This window comes from Pipistrellus hanaki (genome assembly GCF_964339955.1).
Source record: "Pipistrellus hanaki genome assembly, chromosome: 19".
Lineage (NCBI taxonomy): Eukaryota > Metazoa > Chordata > Mammalia > Chiroptera > Vespertilionidae > Pipistrellus > Pipistrellus hanaki.
The window spans coordinates 25069581-25084292 of record NC_140521.1 but is presented as its reverse complement, the minus strand read 5'-3'; the positions used below and the strand labels follow the sequence as shown (position 1 = coordinate 25084292).

At 57.1% G+C, this 14712-nt stretch overlaps 1 protein-coding gene across 2 annotated transcripts in view; it reads left to right on the top strand.

The window, feature by feature from the left end:
- Positions 1-12977: 12977 nt before the first annotated feature.
- Positions 12978-14712, top strand: part of TECTA (tectorin alpha) — a gene marked incomplete at its 5' end in the record, with an annotated part of 118912 nt that continues 117177 nt past the window's right edge. For both annotated transcript variants that reach the window (XM_084868413.1, XM_084868412.1), the window contains one exon: positions 12978-13041. In XM_084868413.1, coding sequence (XP_084724539.1) covers positions 12978-13041 — 64 coding nt within the window. The remainder of the gene's footprint in view (positions 13042-14712) is intronic.

Sequence of the window (14712 nt, the reverse complement as noted above, 5' to 3'; positions counted from 1 at the left end):
TAGTCCCCTCCCCCCAAACTGATCTACTAAAATGTTCAATATATATATATGTACGTGTGTGTGTGTGTGTGTATACATACACACACTAGAGGCCCAGTGCATGAAATCATGTATGGGGGTTAGGGGGTTAGGAGGCTCAGCCAGGCCTGTGCCCTCTCACAGTGGGAAGCATTGGGCCTAGGCTGGAATTCAGACATCCCTCTTGCAGTCTAGGACCCCTTGCTCCTTACTGCCGCCTGCCATGGAGGCAGGAGAAGCTCATGCCACCTCTGTCGTGCTCGCCAGCCATGAGCCCCACTTCTGGCTGAGCGGGGGTGGGGAGCAGGGAATGTGGCTCAACCAGAAGCCGGGCTCCCTGCTCCTGGGACCAGGAACCCAGGACTGGGCCTATCGGGAAGGCACCGCCCCCCTCACCCGCTGCTGCTGCCACTGCAGGGCGCCACGGCTCCAGCCCTCGCTCGGCCCTCGCAGCCGCCACAGCATTGTCCTGAAGAAGTTCTGGACATCCGGAAGACATCTGGTCTATTCAGTCTAATTAGCATGTTACCCTTTTATTAGTATAGATATCTACACTAATAAAAGAGAAAATGCTAATTGACCATGCCTTTGCTATGCTCACAGCCAATCAGAGAAAATATGCAAATTAACACAACAAAGATGACAATTAGTTTGCATACACTGAGGGAGGGAGGAGTGAAGACTGAAGACAGCTTAGAAGGAAGAAGGAGGAAAAGCTGAAAGCAAGGTGGCTGCCAGAGGGCAGGGCAGGGTGGGCACAGCAGCAGCATGCATGGCCATGGTGGCCGCTTGCAGGAATCTTGCTGCAAATGGGCTCCTAGTATGAAGATAATATATGTGAGTGTGGTCTTACGCTTCCATCTTACTCTGAACTAAAGAAAACAACACAGCACTAGGGAGGGTCAGCATTATTCTGTTGAGTTAGTGGTGTTTTTATAACTTTATTTCAAAATACTGAAACAGTGGCGGACATATTAATTAAGCCAGTAAACAGCAGACTAGAATAAAGGAAACAGTTCTCTTTAAACAGGTAAAACGGGAGTTGCTGGTGGCCGCCGAGTGCTCTCCTTTGGCTGTGGGATCCATGCCTGGACAGCTGTGCGCAGTGCTTGCTGCTCAGTTCTCAACAGCCTCCCACACACTCATTCACTGCTAATCCTTACATTTTGCTAAAACACTAAAATGATATGTCCCTCAATATCTATTTACTACATTTATTTGCTCTACAACAAAAGCACTGATGTGGCTGATGGCTCTAAATCCAAATGTAATTAGCCCTCATGCCGCTTACAGACCGGAACACTGTGCCGGTACAGGTCTGCTGTTCACTGCTCCTCTGAAGTGCCAGATTGCACACAATAAGTGAACCAGTAATATAATGCAAGAAAACTGACAAGTTCTTTTTAATCTGAGAACATTCTAGAGCAGTGGTCACCAACTGGTGGCCATGGCCACTGGTGGTCTGTGAGGTCGAAAAGGTTACCCACCGATGTTCTAGAGTAGGGGTGTCGAACTCAATCAGAGAAGGGGCCAAAATCTAAAATCCAGCCTAAATCGCGGGCCGAATGGTTTACTGAACAGTCATAAACTGACAATGTCATAAACTGACAGCGGAGTGCAGTGATGACAGCGCGGTGCGGGCCACATTGCAAGGCCTGGCGGGCTGGATTTGGCCCGGGGGCCTTGTGTTTGACACATGTGTTCTAGAGCCTTAAAACTTTGTTTCAGTAGAAGACAAAGGTGAGAGAGGTCACTTGGTTCCAACTCAGACTTTTATCAAGGAGGCTTCAGTGTTCAGTAAACTTTACATTGGTATTTATAGAAGAAAAACTACGTTTATAATCGAATGGAGCCTGTACTAAAGGCTTGTTTATGGGAAAGGATGGGGTTGCCATTGCTATTGTTTCTCCTTAAATTTTAAGAAAGCCTTGAGAAGTACATAAATGTTGTTTGCAAAATAGAAGATACCGATTATCTATAATGGTCACCAAGATGTGGACATGCCAAAAAAAAATTATACTGCAATTTCAATTTGAGTTTTTCCCAGACTCTTCATTCCTGAAAGTTCCTTAGTCACTGTAAGTGATACATGAATGAGAATAAGAGGAGGCAGACATTGAACACAGACTAAAGAAGAAAAGGTGTTTTCTGATATGTCTGAAACATTTGAGGGCAGATATAAGCTTTACTATACAATTAGAGTATACACATAGGACATTATAATCGCTTTGGTTGTGTTAAAAGCTTGATTTAAATTGCAATTTGTTTACAAACAGAAGTCTGAAGGTATACATTAGAAAATCCAATTCTAACCCTTATACTCATCTTTTATTAGTTTCTTGTGTGTCTTTGCAGAATTTTGCTTTTCAAGTTAAACATTTATTGCACACTCACTGTAGTCAAGTTCTCAAAATACAAAACTTAGCAACATAATTTCACCTTCAAGGACTGTACGGGTACACCATCGATATAAATGTGGAAACATGGTTAAATAATTTGCGGGGGAAATGTGACACTGGAGGTTTGGGGGTGTATTTCGGTGTAAGCAAATGTGCAGAGAGGTGAAAATACAGGTTGTCTACCTGCAGATCTCAGCCACCTGTCACCAGGCCTTCAAGCCCTCTGCCTCTGTCTCCTCTATGCTAATTTTTGCCATTTTACAAATGTACAGCACTTGCCTCTAGTTCACCCACCTTTCTACCCACTTAACTTCCCTGGGAAGCATTTTAGCAAAGCTACTTCAAAGCATGAAAAGTCCCACTGAAAGTTCCAATTGTTTTACAGCAATTTATACTAAGAAACGATGCTTTCAAACCTTGTTACTTATGTGTTATTCATATTAGCATAAATGTTTTTATCTGAAATGCTCAATAAGGAACTATTGTAACAGTAAAAATACATCATTAGAAGAAATCATTAAACCATTAAAATTTGTTTTTCAAGGAAGCCTATCTAATAAAAGGGTAATATGCAAATTGATCATCACTCCAACACAAAGCTGGCCACCCCATGTGGACACAAGATGGCCACTACAAGATGGCCTGCAAGGAAGGGCAGTTAAGGGTGAAGAGGCCATCAGGGGAGGGCAGTTAGGGGCAATCTGGCCAACAGGGGAGCAGTTCAGCATCAATCAGGCTGGCAGGGGAGTGGTTAGGGGTGATCAGGCTGCCAGGCAGAAGCAGTTAGAGGCAGTCAGGCAGGTGAGCAGTTGTGAGCCAACAGTCCTGGATTGTGAGAGGGATGCAGAGCCCTCCACATGGCATCTGCCTGGGGAGCCAGCTCTCTGCTGGAACCTAACGTTCAGTCCTCGGTGAGCGAGTGTCACCTCTGCAGGGGGGTGCGTTGTTATCGTTAACAAATGTGAGCCCAGGTTCCGCTGCTGTCCCCGCCTCAGACCGCGCTGGCCTGGCGGGAGGGCTTCTCCAGAGCAACTGCCTGGTGAGGAAGGACCTTCCTGGTGCCACATCTACGCCCACGCCCTCTCTCTCAGCTTCACTGCTCATGTGCGAGCAAGTGTGTCCAACAGCCCTAGCTGTGGGGTGTTGTTCTATTGGTCTACTTAGAAAGAGCTACTGCAGATTCCTGGCTAGAGGAGATGCTAAAGGTGCTTCAGAAAACACTTTGAGTCCTTGTTTAAAATTTTAGAGATGAATTATTATTGAGATCTTAGATCTAGAAAATTCCGCTGACTAGTTACTAGTTTAGAAGTGCCACTCAGTGTGGTTCTCAAGCCCCAATGCCTCTTTTCCCACAAGTAAGCTGTCTTCATCAGCTCAGCCCACTCCCAGAGCCAACACAACAATGAGTATTACTTAGAGGCAAATATTAACCCTTGCTGAAGACAAGTTCCAGAGCCTAAGTGCAATAATGGAAACTGATGCTTGCAGTTTACTGTTTGTGGTTATTACCATGTAGTAATAGATATGGAAGAGTTCAGAAGTTTGCATCAGGTTTTTAATTGCCTTCTTTTAGGAGGAAAAGCTAACAGTGCATCCATGAGTGGAAAGCAGCATAGGCGCCAGGCACAGGCTCTGAGACAGCAGAGGTGGAGTATGTGGCTGGTGTCTGTCTGCCTCCTGCTGTGTCTGACCTCAGAGCCCAGAGCCCAAAGCCCACAGAGCCCAGAGCCCAGAGCCCAGAGCCCACAGAGCCCAGAGCCCACAGAGCCCAGAGCCCACAGAGCCCAGAGCCCAGAGCCCACAGAGCCCAGAGCCCAGAGAGCCCACAGAGCCCAGAGCCCACAGAGCCCAGAGCCCACAGAGCTCAGAGCGCACAGAGCCCAGAGCCCACAGAGCCCAGAGCCCGCAGAGCCCACAGAGCCCAGAGCCCACAGAACCCACAGAGCCCAGAGCCCTGTCTGTCCCCACATCCACGCCAGCTCCCTGGCCATGAGTCCCAAGCCCTTCCCTTCCATGCCCATCCAACTGGACGACTGGCCAACTGGCCAACCGGCCACGCACCTCACCCCACCTCAGACACTTACCCTTTGACACAGACATGGCAAGCCCCGCCCATCGGTCTCCCCCTGACAGGCCACCTGCCGGGCTCTCTCTCTCTCTCTCTCACACACACACACACCGTGAGCCTCTGAACACCCAGCTCGCGGCCTCATCGTGTGCATCCACCCCACCCCACACGTGGCCACGTGTGCGACGGGTGAGGGTGGGGGTCCGGGTGCAGCAGACACCTCCCCTCCCCCTGGGGGCTCCCGGTCCTGGGCTGGGTGATCTGAGGGCCGGCAGGCGCACTGTGATGGGAATTTCTGGGCCCCAGCTGCTGTGTCTGATCTGATGTTCCAGCCGGGGCTCATGGCACCAGGAGCCGGTCCAGGCTGGCTGTTCTTGGCTGCAGAGAGATGGCGCCCCCAGAAGGCCAGAGGCCATGCTCACCGGGGCCTGGAGGGAACGGACACCTTCGGCAGCACCGGCTCCTGACGAGGCCGCAGGCGGGCTGCCTGCGGTTCAGCCTGGAGCTGCCGCCAAGTCCTTTCCGGCCCAGAGCCACATCAGGGGGAGGACGAGGGCCCCGGGGCGGCGCCGGAGCCGCTCTCCGTGGCGGGAGTGTGGACTCCACACCAGGAAAGCCACGGAGAAGGACACATTTCTCTGTGGAGAGACCACGGGTGTGGGGTGCGGTTTTCTGTGTTTTCACTGAGAGAGGTCCCAGGGCGCCCGCCTGCTGGCTCCCAGGACCTCCCTGACCAGCTCTGCATCGTGCGGGACTCACTCCGCCCCCAGAACGGTCTCCCCGAGGCCCAGCTGCTCGCCTCCCGCTCCCGGGCCCACTCTGCTCGCCAGCACAGACCACATGCCGCTCCGAGGGGCCAGAGGTCTGGCTCTCAGCCCCGGGCGGGCTGACTGCAGACTGCCATCCGTCCGATCTGAATGGAACCCTCTGAGCCTCGATCCTGGTTCAGGCGAGAAACATTGCATTCGCCAACCCATGATCGCAGGCCACGTGCCAGAGGCCGCAGGAACGCTGGGTAAGACACCGCGTTCGTACAGCAGCCGCTAGCCGGCCCCGACGGGCTCAGCTCGCCGGGGCCCGTCTCAGACCGCCGTGGCCAGTCTGCTGGCGTGCAGTGAGTCCCCACTCCTGCTCTTCAAAGGGACACTCCTGTCTCCTCCTGACCTTGGCTGGAGTCCTCGGCCGCACTTACTGCTGCGGCGGGAGGGGCTGCAGCCCCGGGCCCGGAGGGGCCACGGCCGGCCTCCTGACTGTCCCTGCACTGGCCTGTCTGGGCCGCACGTCCACGCAGGCCTCTGTCTGAGGGCAGCGCTGAGCGCGCCTGTGGAGCTGTGCAGCCTCCCTCCGGGGCCTGGCTCCCTCCCAGCCTGCGGCCCAGAGTTTCACACCAACTCCCATCCACCCACCCGCTGAGCGAGGGCTCAGACACAGCACTGGCCCTGCCCGAGGCCTCTCCTCGCAGATCCTCGCTCTGAGGCCGCTGTAAGGAGCCTCCCGCTGTGTGCCCCGAACACCACCCGCGGCAGCAGCACCGCGCCCCCAGACGCAGGCTGTCCCTGAACCGCCAGCCCCTGGGGAGACCACCCGGCCCAGGCAGGGGCTGCCGCCCTGCTCTGCCTGCAGGGGCCGCATGTCCCCCTGGGGCCAGTCCGTGGCCCTGCTGCCCGCACTGCCCACGGGAGCCCTGGGGGAGCTCCGGACGGGGAGCCTCCACACACCCGGTGGCCAGCCTGGGGGAAGAGGGGTTCCCCTGGGGCCGCACATACACGGGAGGCCACAGTTCCCGCCCTGAGACTCTTTCCCGCGTCTGCCCAGAGCTGGCACTGCAGCCCACGGCCGCCTCCACCCCTCGGGCTTCTGAGCGCCTATGCATGAGGGGCTGTTTCCAGAGGCTCAGCAGCTCCTGTCCCGGGGAGTCTGCCTGCACTCAGTGCCCTCACAGCGGCCAGGCCCCTCCCCTCCCCTCCCCTCCCCTGCCAGTGTGTAAGGCCCCTCCCCTCCCCTCCCCTCCCCCGCCAGTGTGTAAGGCCCCTCCCCTCCCCTCCCCTCCCCTCCCCCGCCAGTGTGTAAGGCCCCTCCCATCCCCTCCCCTCCCCTCCCCCGCCAGTGTATAAGGCCCCTCCCCTCCCCTCCCCTCCCCTCCCCTCCTCTGCCAGTGTGTAAGGCCCCTCCCCTCCCCTCCCCTCCCCTCCCCTGCCAGTGTGTAAGGCCCCTCCCCTCCCCTCCCCTCCCCTCCCCTGCCAGTGTGTAAGGCCCCGCCCGCAGTTGGGAGAGGAGGGGACTGTGCTTAGGAGGGGACATCCTTACCCCCCTGCCTGTTCTGGGGAAAGTGCAGCTCCTCCCCAGGCAGTCAGACTCACATACATGCGCACACGTGTGTATGGTCATGTGTGCATATGATCAATCTTACACATATAAATTATGTATATACAAATATGCCCAAAATGTTTATCAACATGCGGTTCATTGCCAAGGTTAAAGCGTCAGCAGAAACGAGTGTATAACGGCAGTGCCTGTCACACTGACCTTCGAGCCACCCCTGGCCTCCCTGAGCTGTGGGCCGGGCATGCGGGTCATCGGCTGGCACTGTGCCCGCAGCTCCCCAGCCTGCGGTTCTGTGCGGGAACTTCTGCCTCCCCGTGAGCGATCTGGCCAGTACGCCTTCTCTGTGCAAAGCTCAGGCTGGCTTCACCGTTATGTCCAGGCAGTTAAACTGGAAAGGAGGGGAAACCAAGTGATAAAAAGGTGACACGCTGCTCCTCTCGGAGGCGGCTGCCTCTTCAGACCTCTGGTCCTGTTTCAGGATGAATGTCCTTGTCCAAAGCGGAGACTGGCTGGAAAGAGAAACTTCCATTGTGTGTGCACCTGCTCAGGGACCGTGTGTGTGTGTGTGTGTGTGTGTGTGTGTGTGTGTGTGTATGTGTGTATCTGTGTGTATGGGTGCATGTGAGTGTATCTCTGTGTGTATCTATGTGTGTCTGTGTGTGTGTATCTGTGTGTCTGTGTGTATCTATGTGTGTGTGTATCTGTGTGTGTGTCTCTGTATCTGTGTGTGTCTGTCTGTGTGTGTGTGTGTTTATCTGTGTGTGTATTTCTGTGTGTATGTATCTGTGTGTGTGTGTATGTGTGTATCTGTGTGTATGGGTGCATGTGTGTGCACCTGCTCAGGGACCGTGTGTGTGTGTGTGTGTGTGTGTGTGTGTGTGTGTATCTGTGTGTATGGGTGCATGTGAGTGTATCTCTGTGTGTATCTATGTGTGTCTGTGTGTGTGTATCTGTGTGTCTGTGTGTATCTATGTGTGTGTGTGTCTCTGTATCTGTGTGTGTCTGTCTGTGTGTGTGTGTTTGTTTATCTGTGTGTGTATTTCTGTGTGTATGTATCTGTGTGTGTGTGTCTGTGTGTATATCTGTGTGTGTGTCTATGTGTATGTGTGTACCTGTGTGTGTGTGTCTGTGTGTGTGTCTCTCTCTGAGTGTGTCTGTGTGTGTGTCTGTGTGTATGTGTGTGTATCTGTGTGTGTGTGTGTGTGTGTGTGTGTGTGTGTGTGTGTTTGTAGGGTTTTCCCAAGGGGCCCTGAGTGGGCATAGAGGGCCACCTCAGCTAAGCATGTGACACAGTCCTCAGCTCCGCCAGCAATCACTGCTCTTTCCAGAAGCCTTGCTCTGGGGGCCAGGATTGGGGCCTGTCCCAACACACACCCTATTCCACCACCACGCCCTGCCCCACCGCCGCCCCCTGTCCCACCGCCGCCCCCTGTCCCACGCTGTGCCCAGTTGCTGGCTGGGCCGCCCAGGAATGTGTGCCCTTGCCGTCACCGTTGAGGCCGAGCCTGGAGAACTCACATCACACTGCTCACTGCGTTGTTTCATTGAGCTCAAAACTCTCAAAGGAAACGTGTAAGAAACTTAAGAAAAGCAAAACCAATCAGCACAAACATTCTACATGTTTTTAGTTATTTTATTTTAATTTTTAAAAATATACTTTTATTGACTTCAGAGAGGAAGGAAGAGGGCGAGAGAGGTGGAAACATCCATGACGAGAGGGAATCTTTGATCAGCTGCCTCCCGCACACCCGGCGTGCGCCCCGGCCGGGAGCGGACCCTGCCCTGCTCACAGGTCCACGCTCAGCCTCGGAGCCGGTGGCCGGGCCTGGTGTCCCGTGCCTGTGGTCTTGTTTCCGGTGTCCCTGCCTGGCAGCAGCGCGGGTCCTTGGGTCCCTGCAGCCTCACCACCTTCTGCCTGCATCTTGTCAGAAACCTGTGCCACGTCCCAGCTTCACAGAGATAGCCTCCTGCCCGCACGTCAATAGAGAGATTTCTGACCAGACACAGACCCCCACGTGAGGCCACGCTGGGGGGAGGAGGGAGGGGGCATTAAGAGCACACGCTGCAGCTGCAGGGCCAGGCACAGGAGCGGAGCTCCGAGGGGACTGGGCGGCTCCATCCCGCCCAGAACCACGGGAGGTCCCGGGCATGAGGCTCGTGGGCTCCACGGCCCCTCGCTGCTCCAGCCGAAGCTGGCACGGCGGCCGCTGCTCTGAAACACGTTATAAACGACGTGGAAGAGGTGAGGTGTGAAGAACGGCAGAAAGAGAGTGCTGTCATTTCTCCACGCGTGACCGAGGGCACACCTGGAATACACACTCACGGACCCGCTTCCTGTCCGCCCGCCCCGCCCCGCCCCGCCCCGGGCTCCACCGCGGGCGCTGGCTCTGCTGGTGGCATCCGTTGCCTGGAGGAGGATGGCGGGTGTAATGTGGGCCCAAAGGCCTGAGATCCAGGCGTTCCTGCGCGGGGAGGCAGAGCTGCCGCAGGGTGGAAAGCAGGGCCAGCTCTGCCCCGGCCGCACCGGCCCGGGGGGATGCCTCCGACCGGGAAGGAGGAGTGTACCCAGGAGGCCCAGCGTGGCTTTGTTCTGAGGCGGCTTCAAGGCTAGACTTTCCGTTACATAAACACGTCCTTGGGGGAAAGTAAGGTTTGATGTAACGTATGTGGAGGGTTCACAGTACAGAGTAGCCCGTGTGCAAAGCGTGCCGCACACCACGGGTTCTTAGAAAGACACTAGATTTACACTGAAAAAACGACTTCCCCAGACACTCCTGTCCACTGCAGGCAACGTGCTCAAAATGGAATCACATGCTTTTGTACGGCTTTGTCTGCTCAGAGGCAAACCTGGGGTCATATAACATTTCCCACTGCTGCTCTGACATGCTTTTGGTCTAAACAAACCTCACTCTGAGTGTCCTGAGAGCTTGTGGGGGCTCTCGCAGGGAGCGCAGCCACTCGTTACCCTTGACCGAAGACCATCCTCTCCTCTGGGGAAGGTCGTCCTCTGTGACCGAGCGCAGCTTGGGGAGGGGCGCGCATGGATCTGGGAGGGAGGAGGGGCACGCCCGCCCAAAAGCCAGATCAGCCGAATCAACCCTGGCCACCAACAGGGTGACAGATGCCCCCCCCACATCGCCCTCACATCCTAAATGTTGTGAATATTATAGTAACCTTAGTTTACGTCTTAGCCAATCTTCCTCATTCTTCATCCACCTTAACATGCTTTCCCCTTGTTCACAGACATTGAAAGTCAATTATTTCTGCCCATGTTTGTCAGAAGGAGTCCACCTCCCCTCTCCCTTCCATGGGACTCCCTGGGCCCCAGGGTTCCAGGCCCGCCAGGCTTTTCCTGGGGAAGAGGAGCCCGCGATTTTCACCTCCCCCTCCGCCTCCCTCCCTACCTCCTGGCCCCGCCTCCCCCCCCCCGCCTCCCCCCCCAGCCTCCACCTCCCGCCTCCCCCCCCCGCCTACCCCCCCAGCCTCCACCTCCCGCCTCCCCCCCCCCGCCTACCCCCCCAGCCTCCACCTCCCGCCTCCCCCCCCCCGCCTCCCCCCCCAGCCTCCACCTCCCGCCTCCCCCCCCCGCCTACCCCCCCAGCCTCCACCTCCCGCCTCCCCCCCCCGCCTCCCCCCTCCACCTCCCCTTCAACCTCCCCCCTCCACCTCTCCCCTCCCCCTCCCCCTCCCCCTCCCCCCTCCCCCTCCCCCCTCCACCTCCCCCCTCCACCTCCCCCCTCCACCTCCCCCTCCACCTCCCCCCTCCACTTCTCTCCTTCACCTCCCCCCTCCACCTCCCCCTCCACCTTCCCCCTCCACCTCCCCCCTCCACCTCCCTCCTCCACCTCCCCCCTCCACCTCCCCCTCCACCTCCCCCCTCCACCTCCCCCCTTCACCTCTCCCCTCCACCTCCCTCTCCACCTTCCCCCTCCACCTCCCCCCTCCACCTCCCCCTCCACCTTCCCCCTCCACCTCCCCCCTCCACTTCCCTCCTCCACCTCCCCCCTCCACCTCCCCCTCCACCTCCCCCCTCCACCTCCCCCCTTCACCTCTCCCCTCCACCTCCCCCCTCCACCTCTCCCCTCCACCTCTCCCCTCCCCCTCCCCCTCCACCTCCCCTTCCACCTTCCCCCTCCACTTCTCCCCTCCACCTCTCCCCTCCCCCTCCCCCTCCACCTCCCCTTCCACCTTCCCCCTCCACTTCTCTCCTCCACCTCCCCCCTCCACCTCCCCCTCCACCTCCCCCCTCCACCTCCCCCCTCCACCTCCCCCCTCCACCTCCCCCCTCCACCTCACCCTCCACCTCTCCCCTCCACCTCTCCCCTCCACCTCCCCCTCCACCTCCCCCCTCCACCTCACCCTCCACCTCACCCTCCACCTCTCCCCTCCACCTCCTTCCTTCACCTCCCTCCACCTCCCTTCACCTCGCCCTTCACCTCACTCCTTCACCATCCTCCCTCCACCTCCCCTTTCACCTCGCTCCTTCACCTCCCTTAGTCCACCTCCGTCCTTCACCTCCCTCCGCTCTGCTATAAGGCCCGGTCGCCACAGGGTGGGTGGGAGAGGAGAGGGAAGGAATGGCACGGGAGGTGAGACGGCTGCTTCGCCTGCTCCGTGCACACCTGGGCACACACTGTGTGCAGCTAGTGTGCATCGGCTGCACCACAGAAACGGGAAAGACGGAGCAGAAGCAGCTCCGTCCGCCTGTGGGAGCAGCTTTGTCTGCGCTGCAGTCCCATGCTGGCGAATGCTAATGCTGTAACGCTATCCCGGTGCCTTTTTGGTACAAAGGTGGAAGGGGGGTTTCTTTTGTGTTCCTCAGTGCAAAGCGATCCCGATCAGAAAGGCTCGGGGTTTCACTCCGCGTCCCTGACATTTCCATCTGAATCTCCTTTTGAGGTGGGGAGGTTTGGTTTCTCAGGAAGGAGCCTTTCTCCAGGATCCTGAAACTGATCTTAGATTCCCTTTTCCTTAATCAATAGGAAACACTCGATCGCAATTCAACACTCGCTGCCTCGAGTGCAGGGAACGGAATTTTTGGTTCTAAGAGTAGGGGCTTCAGACACCATCTCAGGAATCAGCAATAATTGGCAGCAGGAGGGGGAGAACTGACATGGATTTGTGTTTTGCCTGAGTTTTCCTGGTTTCCCAAGATTTGGCTTAATATTCCTGACCGGCTCCTCCAGGCTCTACGAACAGGTCAGTGCCGTGTCTCCTGGACGTGGGTGTGAGTGCCAAGGGCTCGGGTCTCTGGCACCGCAGCCCCTCCAGGCTGCGCCTCACTAGCCCCGAGGTCTCGGTGGGCCTGGCAGCTGGGGATCCCCCCTGCCCCCCCCCCCCCCCCCGGCAAGGTCGCTGGGCCAGGCCCGTGGCTGAGGCGCCGGGGGCCTGAGAAGTGAGGGGGTGCGCTGAGGGGTGGCCGATCAGAGGGGTCTGGCTGCCCCGTTTCGGGGAGGTGGGTGTGCCCAGGAGATGCAGCTCAGCCTGGCCGGACTGCCTGCTCCCCTGGGGCAGCGCACCTGCTCACTGCTCCCCCGAGAGGCACGCAGGTCCCCGGCCACGAGCCCCGGGCGCTTGGCCGGACTGACCACTCGCTGGCGTGTTGAGTCCTGTCCTCACTGTCCTCCGAGGAGCAGCCCTGCAGGCCCTCTGCCTGCCCCCTGCACGGCTCACCCAGCGGGGCGGGGGTCAGGCTGGGCGGCCTCCACCCTGGTCAGCGCTCTGACGGTGGGTGACCCGTCGTGGGTGACCTGTGGGGACGGACACGCACCCAGGGCTTCCCCACCTGAGGGCTGCATTGTTCTCAGTGACCTTTCCGTGACCCCCATCGGAAGCTGCTTTGAGAGCCGGAGGAGCCGGGTCTCCGAGGGGACCCCAAGGCCTGCGCTCGGAGCCCCACTGCTCGCTGCTCAGGGGCCTCTGCTGCCCCAGGCTCCTGTGTGATGTCCCGGTGATGGCGTGAACTCATCACACGTCCCAGCTGCTTCGGGGCCTCTCATTTGTCCTTGGAGCACTGAACCGGGGTCCTGCCAGCCTCGGGGCAGCGGCCGCTCACTCCGTCCGTCCCCACTGCTTCCTGGGCATCGGGCCGGGGAGGCCCAGGCAGCTCCTCTGAGCTCTGTCCAGGTCTGTGAGCTGTGGCCTTCCTCTCTGCTTGGCATTCCAGGATGAATTACTCCTCGTTCCTCCGGATCTGGGTCTCCTTCATCTTCACGCTGGTGCAGCACCGAGGTGAGTCCAGGATGGTGTGATCCCGGCCCGTGTGAATGTGTGAGAGACGCGGGTGCGCTGTCAGACAGGCCACAGGTGTCTACAGATGCAACAAGAAATGTACATTTTGTCGTAAAAAGCAAAATACGGTAACGCTGAGTAACATTTATTTATATTCCTACTTTTCTCATGTATCTGTGCGCACTGTGTGTGGACTGGGTCGCCCCATGAAAACGGTCTCTCAGAAAATGCCAATTGTTTTCATCGAAAGCTTCTGGGGCAGGAGTGTGTGCTGCCCAGCCTCTGGCTGATCCCGGGAAGGCACGGGGCTGAGAGAACACACTGTTCTACCCCAAATCGGAGTTCAGTGGGGTTGGCCTGGGTGCCTGGGCCGGGCCTCCTGCGTGGGGACACCCGAGCCGCCCGGAGACAGCAGGGTCACCTTCCTCCTCTCCGTGGGAGACGGCCTTCTTCCGCTGCTCGGGATCTTAGGGAAGAACGGCGGGGAGGCCCCTGGGTCTGGAACGCTTGTCGCCGAGATGCCAGAGCATCTTCCTTTGCTTTGCTGTCTGTCTGGTTCCCAGCATGCTGGCCAATCACGTTCCCGAGCTGGGGAAAGGCAGACAGGTGTAGCATGCAGCCCCCTAACAGGGATCCTGCGACCCTCATCTCCCCCCTGCCCTAAGCAAGTACCAAAACACCAAACACCCCGAAGTCTGGGAGCAGTGAGTCTATGAAATCCCCACCTGAAGCGAGTGAGTTCCCTTGTCACGGACTCCGATGGCAGTAAGCAGGCCTCCGCTCACGGCTGTGTTTTATAGCACCTATGGCTGCCGAGGGGGGATTACTGTCGTTAAACCTATTCCCCTTTATTACGCGCCTTTTTAATTCAACAACATTATACATCTTTGTTATTTGTATTCTTAAAATTGATCAAGTTTTAACTGTCCAGTCTTTTCTGCACGAGCTGGGGTCACTCATGAAGAGATAACTCTCCTAGGTCCCCCCATCGGGGCAGAGAGAGAAGCAGGGGCCGCCCGGTGGCCAGCTCTCCTCCCTCCTTGGGGGATGGTTTTTGCGTTTCTAGGCGGGGTGGCCATGGCTGCTACACGCCAGTTAACCTTCGTGTGTGTGTGTGTGTGTGTGTGTGTGATTAGAGGTGACTATAGGTCAGTGTGCATATAGGTCTATTCACACTTGGGCATCTCTTCTAAGTAGTTGCTCATGAGGGATAAATCCATGACGTGATTTGCTTTATTATCATTAACCTGAGAAAGTTTATCACCTTGCAAGTTTAATAAGTAACTGTGTATAATGCTACAATAGGGATTATAGATTTTTTAAAAATTCCTACCTCCTAGGCATTTTGAATGTGTTACTTCTATGCAAACACAAATGTTCCAGAACCCCTTTTTGCTCCCTGGTTGTAACTATAAGTAAAGCACGGCAACCGGGGAACCGTGATTGAATCGGCCACAGCGCCCCCTACAGGGTGACGGGTGGCTTCCTGAGCTGGGCTGGGGAACAATGATGCAGTCATGGTGGGTGTGCCTGCTCTCCCTCTCCCCGCTGATGTTCGCCCTGGGAAGCGGCTGAGCGCTCCATCTGCCTGACCTGCTGTGTCTGTGCGGCCCTCCAGCCACTGCTTCCCTCTGCCTGAGCCGTCTGCTCTCTGCTCCGCGGCTGCTGGCA